The sequence below is a fragment of the Megalops cyprinoides genome, chromosome 1 (genome assembly GCF_013368585.1).
Source record: "Megalops cyprinoides isolate fMegCyp1 chromosome 1, fMegCyp1.pri, whole genome shotgun sequence".
Lineage (NCBI taxonomy): Eukaryota > Metazoa > Chordata > Actinopteri > Elopiformes > Megalopidae > Megalops > Megalops cyprinoides.
In genome coordinates, this window is record NC_050583.1 from 16,172,874 (window position 1) to 16,188,174 (window position 15,301).

Below are 15,301 nucleotides of genomic sequence, written 5' to 3' on the forward strand. Positions count from 1 at the left end.
TCATTAGTTTTGTAGTACAATGTCACTTAAGAGGCGTACAGTTCCTCACATATTTTGTAAGGAAAAACTTCAGTGTTGCTACAGAGGACAATATTTCATTGATTGTACAATGTCCTGCTGTTTACCAGAGCAAAAGAAAAAATCATAAATGGTATAGACTTGTCATCAACTTCCCCTATAAAATAGATCTTGAAGATCACTTTTTCATATTTATTTTGGTTCTTTTCCAAAAAAAACTGTCATGTTGAGGTCAGTCTACAAACTTTACTATGATCAGTATGAAACAAAGTGAATGTAAATTCTCTCTACAGTGTCTCCTGTATGTGCAGCATATATGGACTTTTTAGACAGACTGCTTATTTTTGTCTATACCTATATATACAGATAGACAAGAGGTGAATTAATCAGTTTTGATAAGTTTTATTAGCGATTATGATCTTTCATACTGATGATGCAGAGTTTAAAGAAACAAAGGTGGAAAATGTCCATATGAAATACAAAAACACAAATATGGAGATGGAATTCTACAGAGTAGAGTCAAAATAAATTGTTAAGGTTGTCTCGGAAAAAAAAGCTTAATCTGATGTCAATTTGTGATATTGATAATGATAACACTGATGATGATGATGATGATGATGATGATATAGAACACCACTGAACATTTCCCACAGCCTGTCACAGCCTGCATGCCAAAGTTTATCCCATGACCAGAATCCATTTTCCGCTCTGTTACACACTGTGTAGCTGGCACATTATAGCATCCAAAATGAGACCAGTAAATGAGGCCCCCATTCACTGGTTTGCTTCGTATTGCAAATTAGCTGTGGGGAAGATATTGTCCCTAACCATTATGAGAGATAGAAACTGTACAATGTAGAACAACAGCATGGCACAGTTCAGTCCCTGAGCTGCGCCTGACTTCAGTTGCTGCTGATATCAGGTCTGGTGTCTGGCACAGGGTGCTGTGTGTTCATATGGTCGCCAGTGTGGGAGCCACTGAGCTGGTGCATGTCCTTCAGCAGATCTGCAAACCGCTCCTCCTGTGAAAATTACAAGCAAGAAATGTATTTTAGTAACTAGTACTATTATTTAAAATTAGTTCTGCATGACGTAATATTATGTGGGTTTAAGCTGTCTGAGATCGTTGAACAGGTCAGCTGAATTGTTCTGCTTTTAAATAACTTTATTTGTTTTCATCCCATGAGTTCAGTCTTACCAGTAAGTTCATTCTCTCGACCGCTGCCACAGCAACATTGAGCTTCCTCTCATCTTCCTCCCTCTCTTCCTCTATCACTCCCAGCCTAATGGAAGCACAGGAGGGCAGACACAAAGGGAGGATTCTGTATCAGTCTTCACATGTGTGTGAGTGAACAGTAGTGCTGTATACGGGTGAGGCAAAAGCATATCTGGAGTCATAGTCTTTTGCTGTAATGCTCAGTTTATCAGAATAAGTCCTGGGGGGTTGATCTGCCATTTTACCTGAAGGTGGCACTGGCAAGCTGCTCCTCCCGGAGTGCAAGCTGGTTGCGTAACTCTTGGACCTCGGCCTGCAGCATTGCATTCTGGTCCTGGGTCTGAGCGATGAAGTCCTCCAGTCGCTTGGCCATCTCAAGTTCACGCTCCGTCACCTGCTCCACGCCCAGGCGCAGCTCTGACAGCTCCTGCTCATGCTGTGCATATGAGGGAGTCTTTGTCAATAATCACTCACAGCTTCATTGCCATAGAAACAGATTCATGAGCAACGGCAGTAAATTAAGAGAGGAAGAAGGGTGGAGGTAGGCTTAGAGAAGAGCAATGAAAATATGAATTCACCTTGTCTAGTATGTTAAACTCTTCATGCTCAGTCTTCATCTGATAAGGCTCCTTGTTGATATTGACTTTAATCCAAGGCACTGGAGCCGGTGGGGCCTTCGTACTGAAAGGCTGAGACAAATGGAAGGAAGGAGCAGAATTGTTGCGATATAGGAAGAGACAACAAAATCTGAAAGAATAAGAGTAGGGTGTGTCTAGTACTTTGAGCCACATACAGAAACAGCCCAGATTGGTAAGTAAGTCCAAGATACCTGTCCAACCCTATAGTGACATTCTGCAACACGAGTTAGCTGTGAAACTGTGGGTGGTTGTCTGGACTTACTTTTGTGGGACCGGAAATGTCAAGCGGGGGGTTGGGTTCAGGTTCCTGGTCTTCCATAGGTAAGATGTCATTGCTGGCCTGCCTCTTGAGGATACGCTTTTGGTTGTGCTTTATGCGGTCTGGGACACTCTGGGTCCTCACCACCCTTTTCCTCTCCTTGGCACCACTCGCACGTCTCTCCTTCCCCTCCCCACCTTTCGAATCCAGAGGGAGTTGCACCAGCGAATTGTGAAGGGGGCTGTACTTGGAGAGATCTTTCGGGGGAACGTAAGTGGGCTTTGACTGCTCTGTGCAGAAGCTGTGAGACAGGATACATGTAGCAAGATGAGGCAGGATGACTGGGCATGTTGAATGGAAAATTGTAATGCAGTCACAGCATTTCTATCAACAAAGGCTAACTTTACCTTCACCAGCAAAATGTTGTGCAAACAGACCCACCGACACCCACATAATTAAAGTGAATCATTGTTTCCACATCACAGCATGCAATGAGAGTGAGTGAATATGCATTGCTCCTTTCGGATCCCCTATATCAGCGTTTCTCAATCCTACTCCTGGAGGCCCACTGTCCTGCAGATCTTCTATCTATCCTTGCTCTACCTACCTGACTGAACTCATCAGTGGCACTTTTGATTAGCTGAGCACACCTGATTTATTCAAGCAGCAAGGATAGCTAGAAGATATGCAGGACAGTGGGCCTCCAGGAGTAGGACTGAGAAACACTGCCCTATATCATACCTGCTGACAGTGATTCGGGGAGCATTAGGACCCAGTGAGTCTGAGATCTGGTTCAGGATGGAGGGAAGTGGGTGCAGCTGGTCTATGGTTTCCTAAGGGAGAAACATAACCATTATTTACCAGTACATGCTCCTAGTAGCCTAAAGCTTTCACACAGGACTGGGTAGAGGTCCCCAGCCATTTCTCTGAGTACCTGCTTCATGGGGGAGATGATGTCAGTAAGCAGGCTGTGCAGGACAGCCAGGCGTAGGGGCAGGTCCACATAGCCCTCGAAGTGGGCCATGACCAGCTCACTGTCTGGGGTGGACACCCGCTGCAGGAAGCTACGCATTTTCTCCCAGTGCTGCTCCAGGAAGTCGTTCATAAAGAGCATGTACTCCTCCTTCTCTCCAAACCTGCAGGAGGCAAGGGGTGAACAGAGGAACAGCGGAGAAACATTATATGGAATTTCATATCATACCATAACCAGCATGGCATGAAATGTCTTTACAGGATTCATCGTGGAAGCAGAGGCCTTTACAATATTCAAGGACGGGCTTTACTCAGTGCTACAGGCACAATGATGAGCTTACTTGGTTCGAAATGTCTGCTCAAATTGTCTGTCACTAAACTTCTTATATTCTTATGTTGTTATATGGCCTTTGCCCACCACAGAATTGAATGATTCATTACAGCCTGTTATGCTAAAAGACCCTGATCTCCAACACACCACTCGAGTTGTTCCAGCACATCTGCTAACATACAATGAGTTACACATTCAAACTTTAAGAAGGGAATAGCTGTGTTGTGGTATGTCAACAGGTTCCCCAGTTAGCAAAAGAGAGAGAGGGTGTCAGTGGGACTCACAGGGTGAAGTTTGCCAGATTCTGGATGACCTTCGCTGTGAGGGTGAGGGTACGGAGGGTGTGCGAATCGGGGTAGGGCTGGGTCAGACCGAACAGGGAAGGGCTGAGGATGGCGGGACACAGAAAGCGAAGGAAGAGGGAGGCAGAGATGAGGCGCTGGCCTATCTCGCCCCGATCCCGCCCCTCACATTCCTCCATCCAGCTGGAGAAGATCTTGTTCAGCTCCACTGGGAAGGAACTGGCAGGGGAAGAGGGGAAGAAGAGGGAGTTCCGGAGAAGGCACATCCAAGAGGATTAGAGGGGAAAAAAACCCAAAAGGATAGGTTGAGAATAAACAGAGTGAAAATCAGAATAGCAGGAGGAAAAAGAGGGCAGAATATACCAGTTTCATCCTTTTGGAAAATAAAATTGTCTTTGGTTGCATGACTTTCATCATTGCATGGAGCTAGCTGAATCATGTAGGTCTATAAATCATCTCTCTTAATGAATGTTCTCCCTCTGTCTCACACTCTTACCTGTGCATCTCAGTTATTCTTTGTACCACCTCCTCACAGCCCTCCTTCAGGTGCTTCTGGTTGCCTGCCAACTCAGAAGCAGGGCACTTGCGGGGGTCTACCTCACAGCTCTCCGGAGAAGCATACAGACGAGTGATGAACTCCCCTGGGGAAAGAGACGCAAAGGTGAGGAACTAGTGGAATTTAGACGGACAACAGAAGTTGTCTGATATACAAAGAGGTGAAAAGACAGACTTTCAGAATGATGGTGAGAGAAAATAAACACACTTATACAGAGAGAGAGCCACACCACCGCACCCATTCTCCATGGCCTCCGTACCAAGTGTGTCGATGAGGTACTTCTGCCCCACCAGCTTCATATATTCGTCAATAGCCTTAGTGGCCAGAGTGTTCTCCCTGAAGATAAGAGCCTCCTTGTCTCCACAACGCTGCACCTCAGCACTGCCCAGGTCAATCAGAAACTCCTAGACACACACAAAAACACAGGGCTTTAAGTCAACTCCCTTCCTGCTATCATTGTCCTCTCCATTACCAGATATCTCTCCCCAGCCTCTTCCTGCAATTTTTCCCCCTCATTCTCTCCTTCTTTCCTTCCCCTCGTTCTCTGATGATCTCTGCTCACCATGGCTTTGCCGATGCTCTGCAGCACATGCACCAGTGCCCCCGCCAGCTCCTCCTTCTCTCTGACGGACAGCAGGGGCTCCAGGCTGCTGCACATCCCCATGTAGTTCAGTGTCACAAACTCCGCAAACTCCTTGTACTTCTCTATGGGCAGAACCCGCAGATTCTGGAAGCGGGCCTTTACACGGATGGAAGCCTGGGGTCCCAGCTGGTCCCTGGTGCCCCCAGGGCCAGACACCTTATAGGGGACGATGGGGTGCCACTTCTCCTGAAAGGCCCGCCCCGTTATGTCGGCCAGAGGGATGGACACACTGCCCAGTGGGTGCAGGAAGGAGTCGTCCTTGGAGTGCCGCTTCTTCTTGGGATCCTCGTCCCGGAAGAGGTGAAGGGTGAGCTGGGAGACAGGTGGCAGGTTATCAAGCTCGAGAAGCTCACCCCAGAAGAGCTGGCAGCCCCCTCCTCCTCCGCTGCCACCCCCTCCCAGGCCCCCACTTGAGGCCCCCTGCCCCCCATCGCCAGCCAGACTGGAGCGGTTGGGAGACTTGCCAATGGCTCGGCTACTGGTACGTGCAAACAAGGTCCCGTCCAGGTGCAGCTCACAGTAGTAGCGCCTCTTGGGGGGCAGGTCCTTGGCCTCGTTCACCCACAGACTGAGGGAGTGCTCTGTCCGTTCACAGTTATCCTGAGACAGGAGGAAATGACATGTAATCTCAGTGTGATGCATTCAGATTGTGGACATAACTGCCATTGGGAGATATACTGTAGGTGAAGATTTGTTCATTTGCTAGTTAAGATACAGCTTTTGCAGCACTGTAAAGATTTCACACAGGAAAACAGTGAAAGATACTCAGAAATGAGTACATGAACATGAGGAAATGAGTATATCTGAAGTATATCTATAGACAGGATGTTGAGGTGCAAGTTGAGTCAAGATGTGTTTCGTAGATGTGCCAGTGTGGTGTGTGGGAGGGACGAGGATCAGGTCAATACCTTATTGGGCTGGGCAGTTCGACGCAGCTCCTCAATCCAGCGGTCTCTCTCAGCAGCTGAGCTACACCCGAAGCAGTGGTTGCTCTCTGAGTTAATGACCTGGGAGAAATTATGTGATACACGATCAGGCACATAACAAAGGTTTATAGAATCACAAGCACTCAGCACTCCTGTATAAGGCTCCAGTGTAGGGCTATTATATTGGCAGCTACATCTGAAGCACAAACTAGGGCACGGAGCAGAACAGAGTGAGTTTTGTACTGTGTTGCAGGTGAATAGGATGCACACACAACAGATAGTTCTGGCACATGTTCACAAAGCCACTCAAGAGCTCGGGGGTACCTCAAAGCAATACTTCTCCCCCAGAATGGAGCTGTGCACAGGCCTAATGATGGCGCTGTGGTCCGAACTCAGGTCCAGACTTTCTGCAGCACTGACCGGAATCAACAGGGACTCCCGAGACCCATGCCTGAAGGGGACATTAGGAGGGAGAGGGTAGGGGGTCATTACATACAAACGCAGCTACAGGCGGAACACCCACCGCCAAAGCTGCTGACCCAGCCTACCTGCCCCCGCTGCTCATTCCAATTGCATTAATCTGTGTGTTGCTGTTCCTCATAGCTGTGCCCTGGAAGCGCCGCTTGATCAACGCCTGGGCAGAGAGATAGAGAGAGAGGGAGAGGGAGAGAGAAGACAGGCAGAGGGAAGATTCATGAAAGTCAGGTGTTCAACTCAATCGATGGAAGACAGGGGAATGATACTCATATTTGCACAGATCCGCAAACCAGCCAATGAGGAATTTAAGATGGTTTTATTTGATTTGTAATTGGGCTTTTACTGACGACAGCAGGGTTAGGTTTGACACTCACCCGTACCCCTCCATCGGGCCGCTTTATTTTCAGCCCGGTGTTGGTCGAGTGATCGGGACTGCATTCTAGACGTTAAGGAAAGACATGATGTTAACTGCAGAACAGCAGTGAGTCATACATAATTGTAAACAGCATGTTTATGATCAGATGACCACAGGTCTTAAATTGGCTAATTTCTGAGACTAGTCACATCTCTCTGCCATCTGTTTGAGAACATGCATGTGAATATGGGTCTTCCTGTGTGATTATGCCTGGTTTCTGTGCACGGAGGGGTAGAGGTGGGACATGTGGGGACGCATCTCCTAGAGTGCTCATCTGAAAAGACCACAGGAAGCCCAGTCATTTCCCGCCAGCATTTCCGCTTTAGATAGACAGACAGCATCTACAGCAATTAGTTGTAGACCGTGACAAGCACTGGAATCAAAGCAAAGCGGTTTATCCCACACTGCATGCACCATTCACAGTCCTGAGATTAGTGGTCATTTGTTCTAGTTTGTTTGATTGGAAACATAGTTGTGTACTATTTATTTTAACTGTGTCAATTCCTGACAGTTAAAATAGTGTGAATCATGGCGTCCACAGTAGGGTGGATGTGGTTTGTCTTAAAGCAAAAAATCGTTCCTTGTTTTTTTTCACTCAGACAGGACTCTATAAATTCAGTTTTTCACACAAAAAAAACATATGTGAGATTTTATAAGGTTGATAATCCAGACAAACCCCTAAACCCTATGGTATTCTATCATCACATTCCCAAGGTAGTCAGACTCTGCCCAAAATTAAATCTTTACCTTCACCACTTGAACAAAGTTTACATGGTTCTGACTGTAACTATTTGTAGAAGATTTCAAAATTTGCCCAGCAGTTAGAGAATATGCAGAGTACACTGATACAGGATGTGGCTTTTGTAATTTTTTGACATTTGGTTTTTGCTAAGCAGACATTCTTACTCAGAGCAACAGGAGTTTACAGTTTTTACATGCCATCCATTTATACAGCTGGTATATTGATTGAGGCAATTCAGGTTAAATACCGTGCCCAATGGTTTAAAAACAGTGGCTCACCTGAAAATTGAACCAACAACATTTTGCCCTCTTTTTACCGCTATACCACACTGCTGTCCACTGTACCTACTGGTAACTTGTGTCTCATATATACTGTTGCTGTACTGAATCACCTTTAATTCTGACATTTTTTGCTTTGCCTTTCTTTTGGTGTTTCAGTGTATAACCCAAAGCATTGACATTAGCTGTCACCAGCTCTGGTCTTACTTAGACTACTGGACTCGGCTCACTGATGATCACTCGACACATCTTTCATAACTTTATCAATAGTGACAGCTAAGACTTTGGAAAACGTACAACTGAAAAAAATGTTTTTACTGTATCATTAACAATGCCTTTATTTCCACATTTATATTTCAAAAAGCTAATGTCATATCTCCCCAGAAATGTATGTAGCAAATTGGAGCACCAATCCATTAAAAAAAGTCCATTAAAAGTCTTTAAACTACAGCAGCATCTGATATGAGGTACATTGAGAAGGGGGTCATGAACTCTTCCTTACCTAGAGCACCTCCACAAACAATCCATCGCCTGAATCCCATAATTCTCAGACAGTCTGAGAGACCTGGTGTGTTTTCCCTTTCTGTGTGAGAGCGCTGATCAACGCCTTGATGCGTTTTTTAATCCCATACCCGCACAGTGGACCTAGTCTGCCAGCGCGGCACAAACGCGTGAGACCCGACGTACGAATGAGAGGCACACTGTGTCAGGCAGCCCGTCTCGCATTCTGGAACACCCGTGTGTGATGCTATCTGTCCCGAAATGTGGAGGAAGCAATTCAACTGCCGCTCGCGCGCGTAATCGCGTCAGCAATTTCCTCTGTGTCGGAGCGCCGCCGTACACAGACAGACTGCGGCTTGAGATGAAATATTGGGGAGAGCGCGTTAGTGTTCCTCTCTCATTAATGGAGGACAGGAAGGCTTTGAACTCTCACTGATTTACACACTCCAGCCTTCTGAAATGACTCCTCAACAGAGAGAAAGTGTTTACTACAAAATCAAATGGTAAAATTAGTTGCGTGATTGGAGGGGGAGAACACTTCTGTGTAGTCTTCTGTTAGCTAATGTTGTTTTTATCAAGTTCCGTCTGCTTGTGAGAACCCAGGAAACATGTAAGGTTTCCACAGCATTTCCAAATGACGCTGCAATGTTGGGGCTTTGTGTTGCAACACAAGCTTGAAACACACTGCTGTTCTATAACAGCTGTTCCCCAAACCCAAATAGTTGTCACTGTAATGTTGTAGCTCAGTTACTACACAGTGTCTCCATGAATTAAAATTATGGATCGTAATAGTGTCAAGAGATGTAGAAAATGTCACTATTATTATTATTATCATTATTATTCAAGTCTTCCTTATGAAAACATAGCACAGTGTGCATACACAGTCAAATAAAATATTAAAAATGAGAAATTTTAGTGCATAATTTAATATCTGTGTGTGCAAAATACTCTGCAATATAGCATTACATTACACATGAATGTGGCGGCAATTCACATTGTATCATGCGTGGAGAATGATTTGATATTTTAAAAATTTTAGTCCTTATATGCATGGTTTAATTGGAAGAAAACGTATCACGTTCATAAGCAGTAAGATTGCAGTGACACAATAGCCAGAATGCACCGCCAGTTGGGAGGACAGCATAAGTACTAACCCAGGTTGCTGTGGCTGCCTGCGAGGTTCTGCAGGCTGAGGTTGGACATGGAGCTGCTGGCACGATTCCGGGGCCGCATCATGGGCTAAGAGAAAAGAAGGGGGGTCGCTTCCACATGTAACCTCCATAGACTTCATGTATAAAACATTCAATAAATATCAAAGGTGCACATGATGAATGGGCAATTCATTTAATTGAATAATTTTAATACTGTGGAAGTTCTGCCTTTTGAGTTGACTCAGTGTTAGTGTGCCCAAAAGGTAGATACATAGTGTAGAATACTTACTTCTCAGTCTGGAAAGGGTCACCCTAATTTAGTTTTGGCCTCCTGCGCCTTTGTGGTTCAGCCCTGGGACATTGTGTGCCCATGATAGGACAATACTCAATTTCTGAGTCATGATCCAATCACAATGCCTATATTTTGGCTAGTGATAGCCTTTCCAGATACACAGCCTGGAAAAGGTCATCCTTTTCCTGTTTGGCCTGCTATGTTATAATAGCCTCTTTCTCACTTGAACTGGTAAGAGAAGACTGGGACAAAGACACAATATTCTAGCTGAGATTCCAGTTAGCCTCTCCTTTTCACACCATTCTTATCCATAACAGAACGATGTTGCCTCTCGTGAGTGGACATTAAGGACATTAAGTGCATGTATTGAAATGTAGCAACCCAGCTCATGATAGTGCTAACATTGACAATAACTGAAGTTTTTCCATCGGTATTTGTTTTGTTTTGTTTTTTGTTCTTTTGTAATATTACTTAGCTAGCAACTTTTTTCTGCCTCATAAATGGATTTTGCAGTGTTTCATTTCATAGCTTATTAGCCGTGCTAGCTATGTTTGGAAGCATGAATGAAACCTTAAAATTAACTCTATCATGAAAATAAATGTAAATATTGCAAGCTAAACAAAGGTGTGCATACATTCTGATTTATTTATTCTTTAGCTCCTGCCTTGACAAGTTGCTCCAGGGTACTAGCTAGATATAACTTCCAATAAAAGAATAGCTCAGCTGTGGATTTATGGGAGAATGTAGTAACAGCACTTCATGCTTGACATTATTTAGTCCATTGTTTCACAATAAGGAAGTAATCAAATTCCTGCAGCCAGTGAATGAAGTAATCATTTGCAGGCCCTGTCATGCCTTTCAAGAGGACAGTAGGAGGCAGAAGAGATGACCTATTTCAGTATTCCTGCAAGAACCTGGCAAGATACTTGCTTTTGCTTTTACATGCACAGCTTTCGCCTGCCTCCCGCCTCTTTAATGTACCATTCAATGTTCAATTTGCGAATGTGAACGGGGTAAATGGCTCAGCCTCGGGATGTTGCTTTCCAGTGATAGGATGACCTGCTGAGTCATGGTTCAATCACAATAGCTAAATTTCTTTCCCTCTCTGCCTTTCCCTGGCCTTTCCCAGATGCGTGTGACTGGCAGGACGATCACCAACGAAACACTACTGGTTATATCATTGGAAAATTCAAATGCAGAGTGGGGAAGGCCAAACTGACCCTTTCCAAATGGAGGCCTCTTGAAATTGGACTTCAGGGCTAGTTAGCTTAGTGTGTCATCACCGTGAAAATGCAGTCATTTGTGAAATGTAATTTCTGTATCTGAGCACCCATCTGTGTGTCAATGCAGACCATTCCATCAGTTGATATAATTGTCCCACCCCATCACGATGTCCTACCTCATCCTCTCTCGAGATGAGGATCTGTCCATCTTGCAAGACACAGCTACTGATGTCCCACACTGGGACATCCTGAGGCGGGACCCAGGAATACCTTTCTGGCTCCAGGGCTGCACCTGCGGGCTCATTGCCTCCCACCTCTGTCAACACATTGCACAGGGAGGTTGTGATTATTGGAATTCTGTAACGCTCAGCACCACTGTTACACTATTAATGGCATTTATCAGATGCTCTTATCCAGAGCGACTTACATAGGTCACTTTTTTTTTTTTAACATGTTACCCATTTAGAGAGCTGAATATTTACTGAGACAATTCTAGGTTAAGTACCTTGTCTGAGGGTACAAAAGCAGTGCCCCAGCAGGGTATTGAACCGGCAACCTTTCGGTTACAAGTCCTGTGCCTTGCCACTACGCTGCACTGCCACCCCCTGTAGTCTAATTCACCATTCCTGTTTGTTCAGTGCAAAACAGTTCAGTGCAAAACAGATTAAATAATGTTGTCTTAAGTAACTAGGTATTGCGCTCTTAAGTAGCTAGGTTTTGCACAATTTTTGCAGCAGCAGAATACAGGATATTATGAAACAACATGGTGTCACACTTCAACATCTGACTGTTGTTTACCGCTCTGTTGGAGTGTACGGTGGTAAGATGCAGAGTAGATCACTAGTCCTGAAAGGGCTGACATACCCTCCAGAGGGCTTTCCAGCTCTTTACATGAGTAACAATCTCGAAAAGTCATCTAAAAGGTTCCAGGATTCAACTGAGGCAGTAATGAGGTGAATCAAGTGCTTAAGTGTTGTGGTGGAATAGAAACCTGCTTGATTGGGGTACCTCCAAATAGCTTACAGTGTTTTTCACTCTAAATATATAAGTAAATATATATATAAATATAAATATAAATATATGCACATTTTAATACTGCATTTCAGCTGCAAGTCAGTAATGCTTCATAGAGGCATACACATGCAGTTCCAACAAGGAGAGGGAAATATTCAAGACTTCTAACCGTATGCAAACATGCTTTCAGACATGCAGACAGAGACACTGACATGCATATGCACAAACAGCTGGCAACTGAGTAGGTGCTGGCTCATGGCTGTTGGGGGTGGCTTGTTTGGCTTTTTTCTGCCGCACACGGTCACACCCATTTCTGAGGTTTCAGAGAAGCTTTGCGATGTTATCTGTACGTCCATTGCCTCTCTTCCTCTCTCTCCCTCACTTTGACTCTTATGGTAGTTGTTGTCTTACTTTATCTGTACTGCGTAACATTCTGTTGCATCCTGTCTCCATTTTCTCCGTCTCTGCTGCTCTTTTTCTGCTGTCCCTCTCCTCTGCGCTTTTCATTGCCACCCCTCTCTGCGATTTCCGTACTCCTTCTTTCTACATCTCCTTCATTTCTTTTCTCAGCAAAATTGCATTTTGTATTTATTCAACCAATAAATAACGTGAAGAAAATGGAAAATGGCTCCACAGCATTGCAACACATCTGAATTCACAAAATCTATTGTTCCCATTTATGATAGAATGTCAGGGTTTCAAAGAAAAAACTTAACATTTGACTATTTTTCCCATTTAAGCATTTCCTACGATGTTACTTACTTTTTACAACAGCAAAACAGTTTTATTCAAATAAAAATGGGGAATGAAAGACACACAAAGCAAAGAGGCAGCCTGAGCTACTGGGCAATGGCAGAAAAACAGGCATACACATCAAAAAACAATCTCTCACCATCTTGGCATATGGGGGTGCTGTTTCGACTCTGCAATCGTGGCTTCTTGAACTTCTGAGAGACAGTGCGCAGGTACTTCCTGAAGAGGGCGCCACCCCCTCTCTGCTGGTTCTCCTGGGAGGCCGAACCTAGGGGATCGGTGGGGGACACGCTAGGTGACGGTGTGGAGGAGGTGGGTGCCAGAGATGTGGAGAGCAGAGACCCAGGAGGCTCCGAGAGGGCCCTGCGGAAGGGGTTTTTGCGACCGCTTGCAGGTTTCTCTTGCTTGGAGCCTTCTGCCCGGGTGCTGCTCTTCTCCCCTGCATCCTCGCTCAGGGCTTTGCGCCAGCTCTGCATTTTGCTCCATTTAGTGGGGGTGCTTTTCTCTGCCCTTTCAGAGGCCGTGACTGCCCCACCCTCGCCTTTTACTCCGTCAGAGTGTTGCTTCGCCCCCGTGTGCCATTTGTATGTGTTGAGGAGGTCAGAGTCCTCTGGTAGATCTTGTTGATGGTCAGCTGGGAGGTCCTTCTCAAAGCTCCCCACCTCCTCTTGAGTCTTTTGAGATGCCTGCTCAAAATCTCCTTCCTTGTTAGTACCCATTTTCACTTGAGGTATGTTTCTCCTGCGTTTTCTGTTTGTTGCTGTCTTTTAAAACAATCACTCGAAATTGAAGCGTTATGTCAAAGGCTTCAGTCTGTCCCTCTCCCGTTTATAATCCTGTATACTGTGGATGCACTCACTTAAATCTAAAAAGACATGAGCTCTGCTGTCAGTGGTGATTGAGAGAATGGTTGTAGGCTTTCCCCTACTTTACTTTAAGGCTTTACTCCTTTTTCCTCCTTCCTTCTTCCCTCTCATGCCCTCTTCTTATAGTGACTCTGGATGGTCGTTTCTCACCTTCTGTCCCAGAAATCGTCTGCACTAAAGACAAGTCTAGCTATCTTCCTCGGTGCTTCTCCTCTGTCTACATAGGTCATGCGCTGGTGGTGTACACCTGTTCACCTCCTCTCCGCTGATGGCTGCTGACTCTGGTAGTCGAGACTCTCCATTTAAACATACTTAAGCATACTTTCATACATGATACTTCCTTTCAGCTTTTCACAGTATCTTTTTAGATTTCTTTCTGTGTCATGAATTGTCTTGCCTAAGTCTTCTTTACACAATCGTGATTTCCCCTGCCGTTAAACCTCCAACGAACTCATCCCCCTTTCACTCACTCCTCTTTTCTTCAATTCTCACGTGCGTGGTCCTTCAAGAGAGCTGTCTGAAATCTGTCCTCGTCTTCATTTGCTTCAATATTCCATTGTTATGTTTCTGATGAATGATATGTATTCCATATGTATAAAAATGCATGCACATGTATATGCGTAGTAAACGTTATTTTTTGGTTTATCTACCTGTCTTCATCGACTGTGCAGGAAGTCTGTCTTGAGCATAGAGACCAGACATCAGCCAATCAATTTAAAGCATTACTGTGTAAGAGAGCTACTGAGAGGAGGAGGAAAGAGGGTGAAACGCCCTGAAAACCACAACGTTTGCTTGTTGCTGACTTTATGAATACGTTGTTGAAGTAAATACAGAGCTTTATGAAGTGTGGATATCATCCTAATTCGAGGTGTCAACCAAAATTGTTACTCGGTTGGTCACACCGGCTCCTCCCTCCTCTCCTCTTGCAGTTTAAATGAACAAACCCTCAAATGCTGTTTTCTGTATAGAGTGATGAGATATATCTGGTTTGTATCTTTTGCCATGAAGCTTTTCTTTCCTGTGTGTTTTCACACTTCGTTTCGTAACAGATCACATTTCTGCATTTTTTACTCTTTACCGGTCTGAACAGCTTCCTTTCAGTTTTTTGGGCGTCGAGTTGATTTCTCCTAATGTGTATCTCTTAATCCTCGCTACCCTAGCTTATATGACTGGGGGTTGGCTGAGACAGACAAACATTGTTCTTACTATCCCTTCCAACCTCATGGCCCATTAAAAAATATTAACCAAATCAGCGCCACAGGAGCCTCCCTTACCACCACCACTATGTATGTTAATATTGCCATTGAAAAAGATGCCCACTGGAATCATAATTGGTGAAATATATGACAGCCTCTCGTTTAAGGTCTTTATGTGTCCAGAACTTTTGCTACGTGGAGGTTTTGTAAACAAGGCAGTTTGCCCCAGTTACTTTTTTTTTTAAATTCTGTGGCTGTTAAGTTTAGTTTCCTGTCAAGCAGCTGCACTTCCTGCCAGCCAGGTCTGTCTGACTCCAAGGCCCTCTATAAAAAAACCACTTCCTGTGTTCACAAGCCTTGTGAGCCACTTTTAAAATCTCCCTCAACTGTCTCCAAGGTTTTGGCTCTGATTGCTAGCAAAAACTCCTCTTAAACGATTTGAATTTCATTTTGACTTTTTAAACTGTGTTAAACAAATGCCTGCTTTACAAATCATATAACCACCACTATAGGTAGATAATAGGCTACACCT

At 44.7% G+C, this 15,301-nt stretch overlaps 1 protein-coding gene across 2 annotated transcripts; it reads right to left on the reverse strand.

The window, feature by feature from the left end:
* Positions 1 to 594: 594 nt before the first annotated feature.
* On the reverse strand, positions 595 to 14,248 carry rasal3 (RAS protein activator like 3). Of its 2 annotated transcripts, XM_036542929.1 has the most exons (18): positions 12,847 to 14,248; positions 11,117 to 11,256; positions 9,429 to 9,513; positions 6,713 to 6,777; positions 6,410 to 6,495; positions 6,186 to 6,312; positions 5,844 to 5,942; positions 4,855 to 5,535; positions 4,552 to 4,696; positions 4,233 to 4,377; positions 3,719 to 3,955; positions 3,066 to 3,267; positions 2,873 to 2,964; positions 2,135 to 2,432; positions 1,813 to 1,923; positions 1,480 to 1,670; positions 1,217 to 1,301; positions 595 to 1,040 (listed from the first exon to the last, which is right to left on the reverse strand). In XM_036542929.1, exons 1-18 carry the CDS (start codon positions 13,424 to 13,426, stop codon positions 921 to 923), a joined length of 3,489 nt encoding a protein of 1,162 aa, XP_036398822.1. In that variant the 5' UTR covers positions 13,427 to 14,248; the 3' UTR covers positions 595 to 920. The 2 variants fall into 2 exon arrangements, with proteins under 2 accessions (XP_036398822.1, XP_036398831.1); XM_036542938.1 differs by lacking the exons at positions 9,429 to 9,513; positions 11,117 to 11,256; positions 12,847 to 14,248 and adding an exon at positions 8,276 to 8,653.
* Between the last annotated feature and the right edge of the window lie 1,053 nt (positions 14,249 to 15,301).

Bases quoted from the DNA above. Each gene is read 5' to 3' on its own strand.
- rasal3 (XM_036542929.1), bottom strand. From the start codon at position 13,426: ATGGGTACTAACAAGGAAGGAGATTTTGAGCAGGCATCTCAAAAGACT. The intron at 9,514-11,116 runs GTAGGACATCGT...CTTTTCTCTTAG, and splicing joins TCATCTCGAGAGAGGATGAG to CCCATGATGCGGCCCCGGAA. The intron at 6,778-9,428 runs GTTAGTACTTAT...CTTAACGTCTAG, and splicing joins AGGCAGCCACAGCAACCTGG to AATGCAGTCCCGATCACTCG.